The 11,372-nt window shown below is 51.8% G+C and overlaps 2 protein-coding genes across 2 annotated transcripts in view; one reads left to right on the top strand and one right to left on the bottom strand.

Moving 5' to 3' along the window:
* The window catches only part of SOWAHA (sosondowah ankyrin repeat domain family member A), a 4,039-nt gene extending 801 nt beyond the window's left edge, over nucleotides 1-3,238 (top strand). The window contains exon 3 of the mRNA XM_008571653.1: nucleotides 1-3,238. Coding sequence (XP_008569875.1) covers nucleotides 1-1,672 — 1,672 coding nt within the window. The 3' untranslated portion in view covers nucleotides 1,673-3,238.
* Nucleotides 3,239-8,180: 4,942 nt separating this feature from the next.
* The window catches only part of SHROOM1 (shroom family member 1), an 8,069-nt gene continuing 4,877 nt past the window's right edge, over nucleotides 8,181-11,372 (bottom strand). Inside the window, exons 4-10 of the mRNA XM_008571652.1 lie at nucleotides 10,895-11,369; nucleotides 10,769-10,818; nucleotides 10,341-10,556; nucleotides 9,572-10,144; nucleotides 9,345-9,486; nucleotides 8,965-9,237; nucleotides 8,181-8,843 (exon numbers count right to left, since the gene is read on the bottom strand). Of these exons, the coding sequence (XP_008569874.1) occupies nucleotides 8,514-8,843; nucleotides 8,965-9,237; nucleotides 9,345-9,486; nucleotides 9,572-10,144; nucleotides 10,341-10,556; nucleotides 10,769-10,818; nucleotides 10,895-11,369 (2,059 nt within the window). The 3' untranslated portion in view covers nucleotides 8,181-8,513. The remainder of the gene's footprint in view (nucleotides 8,844-8,964; nucleotides 9,238-9,344; nucleotides 9,487-9,571; nucleotides 10,145-10,340; nucleotides 10,557-10,768; nucleotides 10,819-10,894; nucleotides 11,370-11,372) is intronic.

Here is an 11,372-nt window from a genome sequence, read left to right as displayed (position 1 = left end):
GGCCGCCGGGGTGAGCCAGGCGGCAGTGCTGGGCTTCCTGCAGGAGCGCGGCGGGAAGGTGCCCAGCTCGGAGCTGCTGAGCCGCTTCAAGCCGCTGCTGGATGCCGGCGACCCGCGCGGCCGCGCCGCCCGCAGGGACCGCTTCAAGCAGTTCGTCAACGACGTGGCGGTGGTGAAGGAGCTCGACGGCGTCAAGTTTGTGGTGCTGAGGAAGAAGTCACGGCCCCGGGAAGGGCCCGAGCCCCTGCCCGCCTGCACCCCCGGGACGCCCGCCCCGCCGTCGAAGCCCACTTCCCTCTCCCCAGAGGAAGATGCTGTCCCCGGAGCTCCATCCCAGGCCTGGGCGCAGCAGTCGGTGGGACCACCAGAGGACCCGGCTCCGCCATCAGAGCCACACGACACCGCCATGGCTCTGGCCCCTGAGCCCACTCAGCCGACTGGGGAGCTGTCGTTAGGCTCGGCCCAGCAGCCAGGGAGGCCCGCCGACCCCCAGGTTCCAGCTTTTGAGCTTGCCCTGCCCTGCGAAGGACTCTCCGCAGACGTGGCCCCAGCGCCTGGGGCGTCGTTGGAGGCGGCCTCGTCCCGCGCAGAGCCGCAAGACCCAGAACACGGGCCTGGGTCACCGAAAGGGCCGCCACCACCCCCTCCGCGCGCGCCGTCGCAGAAGCCCTGCATGCTGCCCGTACGCTGCGTCCCGGGCCCCACCGCGCTCCGAATCCGGGCAGAGGAACAAGGCCTGCGCCGGCAGCTGTCGGAGGAGCCGAGCCCGCGGAGCTCCCCGCTGCTGCTGAGGCGGCTCTCCGTGGAGGAGTCCGGCCTGGGCCTCGGCCTGGGCCCGGGCCGCTCTCCGCACCTGAGGCGCTTGACGCGCGCCGGCCCGCGCCTACTGAGCCCCGACACCGAGGAGGTGGCCGCCGCGCCGCCACCGTCCGCCGTGCCCCTGGAGCCGGCCGAGCATGAGTGGCTAGTGCGGGCGGCCGGTGGACACTGGACCCACCAGCTGCACGGGCTGCTGCTACGCGATAGCGGCCTGGCGGCCAAGCGCGACTTCATGTCTGGCTTCACGGCCCTGCATTGGGCCGCCAAGAGCGGCGACCGCGAGATGGCGCTGCAGCTGGTGGAGGTCGCGCGGCGTGGGGGAGTGCCCGTCGATGTGAACGCGCGCTCACACGGCGGCTACACGCCACTGCACCTGGCCGCTCTGCACGGCCACGAAGACGCCGCCGTGCTGCTCGTAGTGCGCCTGGGTGCGCATGTGCACGTGCGTGACCACAGCGGGCGTCGCGCTTACCAATACCTGAGGCCTGGCTCCTCCTATGCTCTGCGCCGCCTACTAGGAGACCCAGGCTTGGGAGGTGCAACGGAGCCAGATGCGACTGGTGGCGGAAGTGGCAGTCTTGCAGCCCGGCGCCCCGTGCAGGTGGCTGCCACCATCCTCAGCTCCACCACCAGTGCGTTTCTGGGTGTCCTGGCAGACGACTTGATGCTCCAGGACCTGGCCCGCGGGCTAAAGAAATCGAGCTCATTCAGCAAGTTCTTGGGTGCCTCGCCCATGGTTCCGCGTAAAAAGACAAAGATCCGTGGTGGCCTGCCAGCCTTCTCTGAAATATCTCATCGACCTACTCCGGGGCCTTTAGCTGGTCTAGTGCCTAGTCTGCCCCCAGCAACCTGACAGTCCTTGGGCCTACAGCCTGGTTGATCTTTGACGGCCTGTCTCCTACAGTATAAGCCTGCCCAAGGCTGGGGCCCTGCACCTGCAGCCCCATTCTGTTTCCAACTTTGTCCACTCCAGCCTGTTTTACCCAGATAGGCCAGCGCCTCCAGCTTCAGTCTGAAGCTTGACCTGTCTCCAGAGATGGGATTCGAGATCTCAGCGAGAGCCTCCTATGAAGAATTTCAGCAGTCAGGCCTGAACTCTGGAGGAGACTTGAAATTTAGGCTCAAAGGTTAAGGGGTAGCAGCTGGTCTGGCCCCTGAATGTGTTAATCTGGTGCCTCTGCATCTACACAGTCCCGCGCCAGAACTAGAGCAAGGGTCTCTTTAGATGTTGGAAGATGTTGGGTTGTTTGTTGGCTTTAAGATATGTAGCGGTTTTGTAATTTGATGCTTTTATTGTTTTTAAATTGAAATGAGGTAAAGCAACTTTCATAATGACCTTTTGAAATTATATTTTTCCATTTATAGGCAAAGAGCTCAGACATTTTCAATCTTTTGCTAAATATTTTGGAATTCTATTAAGCAAATAGGAGATCAAGATCTGAAAGAAATTAGTCCCAACCAACAAACTTTAAAAAATTTATCTACCTCATTATAGGAAATCAAGATTCTGAAGGGTCTTGGACACAGAATAACCATTGTAACCCTTATGAATGTAATTAATTTCAGTTGTACTGTTAATGCTAAATGTTTGGAAACAAGTACATCTTGGGAATAAAGGTGATAAAACAAGGAGAGAACAGAGAAAAAAGAGACATTTTGGCAAATATTTTTAATTTGTGGTTGTCTTTATAATAAAATATAAACATGTGTTTGGCACTGGTTGGTGGCTATTTTGATTTGGCATGAATACTTAATTTTTTAAAAATTTGTTATTTGTGAATTGCACCTTTGTGCCCTGTTTCTGAATCTGTGGTTTTCAAATCTGCTGAGCAATGCAGTAGGTGAATATTCAAAGAAAAAAAGTCATAGCATTACACCACAGAAATAACTGATGGAATAGTAATGGAAACAATCAAGGAACAATTATTTTATATGAAAGTTTTGTACAGACAAAAAGTATGTGATATCCATTTTTAAAAAACACTTGAAAGCAGACAATTTATTCCAGAATAGCAGATGCAGACTCTCTTTGCTCAGTGAATGTGGACACGTGGCTTAATTTCTTTGGACATTTGTTCCTATTTGTAAATTGTGAAGGTTTGTAAATATTGCCAAGATTTCCCAGGTTCAACACAGTGTATAATTATAATGGCACTTTTTCTGTTTTAAAGATGTGGAATCTATTTACTTAACCAGTCTTTTATATCATATTGTGATAATGTTCTGCTTTTGCAAATTGTGTTTGCATGTCAAACTAGTTATATCAAATAGTTTTTGTGGCACTGAGTAGTGGGGCTCCATATGCATGGGGCTCCCCATATATATCAGTGAGGCCTTTGAAGGTATTTAAGGCAGTCCTTCATGGAATGTTTTGATTTAAGCAATGAAATAAACAGTCCTCCATTTTGTTCCTGCTTGAGTGGTGATGTACTTCCCTTAAACATTCTACAGCGTTTACTACTATATTTTTCTTTTTGTTTTATCTACCTAATTTCTTCCTTTTTCCTTCATTCTTCACATGCTTCTTTCAAGCATCGTATTATTGAAAGAGTTTGGATTGCTCTGCAAAGTAAAAGAGTCAACCACCCACAGATATGGTAGCCAAGAACTGTTGATAAATGTAGCCCCGATCTGACCTTTCCCCCTTTCCCTGATTGGAACTCTAGTTAATCTGCATAAATTTATTTTAAAATGCAAATTAAATCTTCTTCCTCTGCAGAAGAATTGTAGGAGGCAATAATTATAGCAATCTGAGTAGCTGAAGTCTAGAAGACAATAAAATATTAGAGATTTTCTGTGGTAAGAGAAGCCTGACTGAGACAGAGTAGCAAAGTTCACAGACACGGGTATGACCTGCCTTGAGAAAGACAAAATCTAAACCAGCAAGGGGTAGTAACAATAATGTTTATTGCACACTTAAATCAGAGGAGGGTTATTTGAACTGCCAGAAGAATCTTTGTGTTTTTGAAAGTTACGCTACAAGCTTTTCAAGTAATTTCAAATGTTTTCAAGTCAAACATTTGGCAAGAGTTTAGGATCAATACACTTAAAGGTCAAGTATTAGAAACCACTGCTTTTTCCTTGCAAGCCAAAACTTTCTGAAACTTTAAGTTAAGTCAGTAGGAAATTATTGTTTGATATGCATATGGAAAGTCTGTAAGAACCATATATTGCTTAGCAGGAGGCACATCTGTAGAAGGATTATTTCCAACAACTGACAAAAAATAACTATTAAAGCAATTTAGCTGGTAAGAATTGTCACAGGGAGGGGAATCACTACTTTTATTGGGGAAGAAGTTAATTGTTGATGTAGATGTGTATGAGTCATATCCACAGCAAGCTTTTAAATAAAGTTTTACATTTCCTTTAATGGAGATTGGAGACTATCATTATTATTATTATTATTATTATTATTATTTTGGTAGCTGGCCAGTTTGGGTATCTGAACCTGTGACCTTGGTATTACAAAGCTCTGCTCTAACCAACTTAGCTAACCAGCCAGCCCGAGGAGACTATTCTTGAGCATGTCTCATTTACCTCATGGAGATCCAGAGTAGTGCATATATAATCTGTATTAAGTGCCAGACACAGTTCTAAACATCTGCAGGTATTAACCACAATTTTATAAGGTGTACTCCTGGTATCTTGATTTTAAAGTGAGGAAACTGAAGAGCCTAGAGAAGTTGTAAGTAACTCGTTCAGGCTTCACAGCTAGTAAGTGACAGAATTGGAACAGCATGCTGGTGCTCTTTTCCATTACGCTGTACTGCTACAGGAAGCTGGATGATCTCGTCTCAGCCCTTCACTCACTGAGTGACCTTGGGCAAGTCACCCAATTCCCCAAGCTTCATTTCCCTCCTCTACGGGACATAGGACTGGTGGTACCTATCCTACAGGCAGTGCGGAGGGAGAAGCATATGCAATGAGCAGGTCAAACTCTTTGTGAACTGCAATACCAACCTGAGGTATTACCAGGGGTTCTGAGTTGGTTCCATGGGGATATATGGCTGGCTACATTGCAAAACCAAATAGCTCTGATTTGTGGATTTGCTTTACATGATCACCATTCTTTTACCATGTTAGTATTTGTATACATAAGTAACAATCAATTCTCCTAGGAAAAATGTATTCCCACAAGAGGGAAATTATCCCATGTTCTGTGTGTGATATTACTTTAAGTTAAAACAGAAATAACCAGGTCTTTCTTAATTCACACTCCTCTAGCATCCCTACCCCCACCTTTGGGATCTAAACGGCTGCCATCCAGCCAGCTGGGCTGAAAGCACCTCTCAACCCACAGTTATAAAACTAGGCCCACCCGGGACCCATAGTCTCCAACCCTCTCCCCTCTTTTGGCCTTTTCCTGGAAGAAATTATTTGACCATCTAAAATGGTTTCATAGATTATCTACTGCTCTCCAGATAGGCTTTTGTCTTGAACTGGCCTCACCGGTCTGGAACTGCCACACCTCTGTACTTTAACCTGTGAAGCAGGGGTGGCTTCGGGTGTGCCTGCAGGGACGAAGGAGGAAGGGAGAGACAGAGAGATCTAGAACTCTCCCCCATGGGGAAAAATCCTCCTAGTGGGAAGTGGGTGCTGAGGTCCTTGAGAGAATTGCTTTATAGCAATTGCCGCCCCCTAATTCTCCTGTCACCTCTTTCTCTCTGTGATCCTCAACCACATTTGAGCACAATTTCCTCTTAAACTTCTGATTTACATGTGAATGAACAGCATGGCAATTTATTCCAGCGAGGATCCCTGAGGCTTACGCCAGCCGCTCGCCAAGGTACGTTTTGTGCCGAGCAGGATGTTCGAGACAGATTGAGCGCCGGTTTGGGGCACCGCGGAACACTGCTTCCCTATTCCATTTCCAATTTACGATCTGAAGGTATAAAGTACACTAATTAAATCCATATTAGGAGAAGGAGCGGGGGCGGGATGAGGCGAACTGGGGAGGCTGCCGCGGAGCTGCCTGTTGCCCAGCAACCCCAGCTGAAGTCTGCCCTCCCCGAAAGCCCGAGGGCACCGCCGCAGGCAGCCGGGGGGTGAGGGGCAGAAACCCTCTTAGGGACCCATGTAACGCATGCAACCACCCTGAGAAATTACGCCAGGCCCTTTGTCATATTGATGCTGGAGATCAACATCCCCGGTTTCCCTCCCCCAAGTTCTCGCCAACAACTTTCCAACCCTAATGGCAAAGGAAAGCAAGCCAGCCCTTCCCTGTCTGGCTGGTCAGAATTTCTTTCCGACAGAAGCAAAAGACTCAACTCCAGCTTTCAGACCCAGCAGGCACAGCAATGTCCTGTGGCTAGCCCAGCGGGCCTGGAAGCTGGGGAGGCTGCTGGTAGCAGTGTAGGAAGATTTCACGCAAGGAGGACAGTGCCCTCTGCTGGCAGCATCATGGACGGCCAATTCACCGGGCTTCTGGTCTCCCCAAGGTCTTGAAGTCGGTGGTGCCAATATAGGGCATCTGTGGGGAGCTCATTCTTGCTCTCTGAAGGAATAACGGTATGGAAGAGAGAAAAACTGGGGCAGGAAGGAGACAGAGGCAAGACGGAAGGACCAGCGAAAGAGGTGTGACCCTACTCTTGGGGCTCTCCCGATCTGTCTGGGACAAGCACAGTAGTCTCATATTTCCCCTTGGAAAAACCAAGCACAGAACCAAAGTCCAGTTTAACTGGGAGATGGCAGAGGCTCCCCCACGCCCCTGCCCAACCTGGACTCCGAGTGTTTTGTCTAATACACAATTCCCACTGGCTTAATGGACATTAGATGTGTTTCTAAGAATATCACAATGGGAGAATGCAATGAAGACTGCACAAGGAAAAGGGCAGAAATTAGTAGCTTTCAACCAGAATGCTTCTGAGAGAGCTTGTTCGGCTGAGATCCTTGGAGCGGAGGCTCCGCCCACAGTGTTCAAAGGAGAGAAGCAAAGCATAATGTTAGAACCCGCAATGGCCTCAGCAGGAGCCCCATATGTTTTTTATAAAAAGGCATAATGTGAGCATTGTTCTGTGCTCAATAGCACGACTGTTACAACTAATGCTTTTGGTATGAGTACAACCATTTAAAATCCTCAACCAGTTGCACTTAGTGACAATATGCATCAGAAAACAAGCCCAGAAGCAGAGATTTCTCACTTTGGTGAGGTCCGTTGGCTTTAAATACACATACAATTGGGAGGGGACAAAGGATACAAAAGTAATTTCTGGTATGGGTCTGCCCCCAGTATGAATCTGGCCCTCACATCATGGGCAGGAGGGGGGACAATTAGCTTTGTATCTCATGAATATTCTTAATAAATAAATAAATAAATAAAATTTTCTTAGTACAAGTAAAAAATAAATAAATAAATACACATACACATGCCTTTTAATGCGCCCACCTTCCAAAAATACACAGAACTTTTGCAGAACAATGTTCTTGTTCCTGGCATTTGCAGCTACAAATATTGAGACAGATTTTCTCACATATATCGAAGAAACTGGCTTTGATTTTATGTATGCAGGGCTGACGCACAAAGCAGGGGAGCTTGTCCTATTTCATACCACCTCCACCCACCCCCAGGTCAGCCTCTCTGGCACACAACTGCAGCTGCCTCTCCAGGTCTTCAGCCCCCACAAGGAAGGTCTTCAGGTCCCACCCCTCACCTTCAGCTCCCACCCTCAACTGCCCTCCTCAGATCTGGCTGACCCAGTGGGGTCTCTGAAAAAAAAAGTGGATAAACTCAGTTTTGATAACTGAAAGAAAGTGAGCTGAAGTGGAGGAGTTTCTATTTCCCAGAAACCAGAGGTTTCTCCTAAGGGAAAGGCTAGTGGCCATTTTGTGCCCAGTGTCCGTAAAAATGGCGCTGGTCACATCCAAGTTGGCACCGGTCATGTCCAAGATCCATCAATAACATAATTTGAAAAGGAAGAAAGTTCTTTCTGAGTCTTGGAATGAATGTCCCGGAATGTCCTGACATTTGTTGGGGTTTTGAGGCAGCAAAGCATCTGAACCCATTTTCAATTTGGGGGAATTCCCTATCCCTTGAGTCTTGAAGGGAGGCAGTACCTTTCAGTAGTGGAAGTAGGATTTTGGCTAAAAAACAGCTAGAGACCTGGACTGAGCCAGTCAGACCTAGGTTTTTGTAGTAGTGATGGAGTCACCAGGACAATTAGAGATTATTGGTGGCACATTGGTGGAGTTCAGGGCCAGTGTCCACCTGGTCCCTCTTGTTTTCAAGCCTGGTTCTCCAGTCTTCCCAGACATTGCCTGATCTGACTGATGTTCTGCCTCTAGTCAACCAGGGCTGATGCCTGTAGTTTGTAAACAAGACGCCTCTCCCTCCCTCCCCCAGCTGTGCTGCAGGGGACACACACGCTTTTCATACCAAGTTTTATTGAGAAAAAAAGCTGTTTTGCATCTTAAGTTGAAGTGCTTCTCTGAGTTGTCTCCCCTCCCTCCAATATACCCTAACACAGCCCCTTTCTCATCACAAAAAGGGGAAATACTGCAGTGTTTAAGATCCATAAGTTAAATTACCAAATAACCCGTAAGACTTGGGTAAGGCCATATTAAAACACTTGGAAGGAGTATCCTGGGAAGGCCTGGTCTGGGTCCTCCCCACCCCCTCAAGGGAAACGCACTGAACAAACCAGCATCACCCCACTTATGCAGGTGAGAGGCAAGAGTGGTGCTCTCCACTCCTGTAACTAGATAAGGGATGGAGGGAAGGGAGCTTCATCCCGACAGGTCCCCGGGGGCCAGACTGGCCTGGGAGACAAGGGACGATGGCCAAGGTTGCTCCTGACGGCGTCCAGTTGGTCCTGAAGGAGCCGGACACGGTCATCCAGGCTGCGCTGCTGGGCCAGGACGGCGGCCTTGCCGGCTAGCAGGGCACAATAAGAGCGCAGCTCCTCTGCCGGCAGTGCCCGCGACAGCACCTCACGCAGAGCCCGCTCGCGACGCGCCACATGCTCCTTCAGCTCCTTGGCGTCCTCCTGCTGACGCTGCAAGAGTCCGAGCCGCTGCAGCAGAGAGGTCTGGAGCCACAGGGAGAGGGCGCCTTCAGCAGGACGAAGGCGCTGCCGCTCCCGGTATGGTTCCAGCGGAGATGGCAGGCCCCTCATCGCCCTGCTCTCCCCCAGCCTGAACCCCTTTTACCCGCTCGTCTGGGTCGCCATCCGAGCCCGCCCGGGCCAGGGCGCAGCGCACGCGGGCCAGGCGGCTGCCCAGCAGCAGAAGCAGGCCAAGCACGCGCTCTAGGTCGGCCATGAACCGGCTGAACCGCTCCAGCTCCCGGGGTGTACAGGCCTGGCCCACTGCAGCCTCCAAGGCTGCCCGGCGCCTAGCCCACGCTTGGGCCGCCCCCCGCAGCCGCTCCTGCTCGCCCTGAAGGTCCCACAGCATCTTTTGGAGGAGGCCGGCTAGCTCCACCTGCAGGGAGGGCCTGGGTATTCAAGACTGGGTCCAAGCCCTTGACTTCTCAGCCCAGACTCTGAGCCCTGGCCTCACCCAGCCTTCACCAGCCCCTCCACACTCACTTTCTTGGACTGGATGCTGTTGTTTGGTGCAGGGAGCCCCTGGCCACATGATGGGTCAGGCACAGGGTGGGTGGCAGGGTTTTCAAGTCTTGTTTCCTCCTGAGAAGTTGGCAGGAGCTGGATAAAGCTGGATTGGTAGGACCTGGGGACAAAACCAGATTCCCTGGGTTGTTTTGCCCCAGACTGCAGGGGCTTAGAATCCTAAGTTTCTGGTGCCCTTCACTCACCCTGTCTCAGAAATACCAGCAGCCTCTTCTCCAGCCTCCCCACAGGCTGGCTTCATTGCAGCCCAGACCTCAGCTAAAGGAATCAGCCCATCCAGCAGGCCCACCGGTGGCTCTGGGCTGGGGTGGGAGGCAAGAGTGTCACTCAGACAGGGATCCAGTCTGGCCAGCTCCTGAACCAGCTCCTCAAGGTGCTGAGTGGGCCATGTTGGCCTGGAACCAGGCTGGCCAGTGCCCCAGGCCAGGACAGTGTGGTGAGGGGCCCTTCGGGTATTGTTGCCTGAAGGTCCCAGGGCATCAGCTGGGAGAGGTTTGAGGGGGTCACTCTCTGCAGCTGTGGGAGGGTCTGTTGTCAGCAGTCCAGTGGGGTCAATAGTTGGGATGTCACCATTTGCAGTCCTAGGGGGGCTACAGTGTGTGGGCTTGGAGACACCCACAGAACCGTTCACCTCCTGCCAGCAATCATCTGCCCCTGTGGTCCCTGGGCATTCATAGAGGGTGTGTTCTTGGGGGACTGTAGCCTGGCTAGCCCCTTGATCCAAGCCAGTTTCATATTGCTGGTCAGAGGCATGGACACTGGAAGCAGAAGAGACACTGAATCAGGAAAAGCGCTGGCCACAGACAAGTGGTGTCCTCCAAGGGTCACCTGCCCCCATCCCCACCACCTGGGCTCCCAGGCTCCAGCTAGGAGAGGGTTCTCTGCTCCTCTAGCATTTTGTAGATGTGTGTGTAAAGGTGGTGTCTCATTCTGCTTGGAAACAAGGGAATTCACCTGGTTGGGAGTCGCTGTGGGGCACAGGAGTCTGGAGATGATCCCATTCTGACCATCACGGATTCTTCCAGGAACACTTCATCATCAGGAAGGGAGGGGAGCCGGGCAGACACAATGTGGGTCTCTGAGACACTCTGCTCACAGTCGGAAGGGCTACTGTGGGGGACCTCTGCAGTACACATTGCTGCAGTCTCCTTCTGAGTCAAGAACCGGGAGGCAGGGACCCCGCACTGACCATAGTGACCAGGAAGGATGTTCTTGGTGCTGCACCAGGAAGACAGCAGGGTGTGCAGTTTGCAAAAGACAGAGTCAGAAGACACCTACTGAGGGTAGGTAGGGGACTCTTTCCTTTTTTGGGAAAGAGCTTTTGTAGAAAGCTGCCTCCTCCCAACTTGGTCCACAGAGTGGCCTATCTCTCTCACCTGGAAAGTCTGGTCTGAAACAACTGTCTGGGGTTTTCTGCTCCTTGGGGAACAGCCTGGAAAGGTGAACAGTCTATCAGTCTCAGATGGTTCCCTCCACCCCCACCAGTCAGCATCCCCTATCTTCCATACCTGGATAATGGACACAGCTCCTCCTGGACCTCTCCAGGGACCCAAGACTTCACTTGAAGCGCTCGGACTCCCACTGGCAGGCCTGTAGTCATCGCTGAGCTTCAAGGACCCGAAGTCCAGGTCTGCTGTGGTTTGGGGATCAGGCAGCCATCCTATCTGGTGACCTTGAGAGTCAGCCAGCACCCGATGCTGCAACTCCTGCGGCTCGCGCCTGGCGAGGCTAGAGCTGGAGGAGGCCTCACCCGAGCCATCCCCCGCCGGCCCACCGCCCCGACCCACGCGATCCAACTCTCCTGGCTCCGAGAAGCACCACTTCCGCTGCTGGTTGGCGAGGCGTCCCCGGCCGGCGGTTCCAGGCGCGGGAGCCTGAGAGCGCTCCGGCCGCACCTCCCCGCCCGGGTGGCTAAGCGAGGCGGAGCGCGGGTGCGCCGTGGGGGGCCGCGCGGGGGCAGCGGGCCGCAGGCGGGCGGGCAGGCTC

The sequence above is a fragment of the Galeopterus variegatus genome, unplaced genomic scaffold (genome assembly GCF_000696425.1).
Source record: "Galeopterus variegatus unplaced genomic scaffold, G_variegatus-3.0.2 Scaffold708, whole genome shotgun sequence".
Lineage (NCBI taxonomy): Eukaryota > Metazoa > Chordata > Mammalia > Dermoptera > Cynocephalidae > Galeopterus > Galeopterus variegatus.
This window is presented reverse-complemented; position numbering and strand designations above follow the sequence as displayed.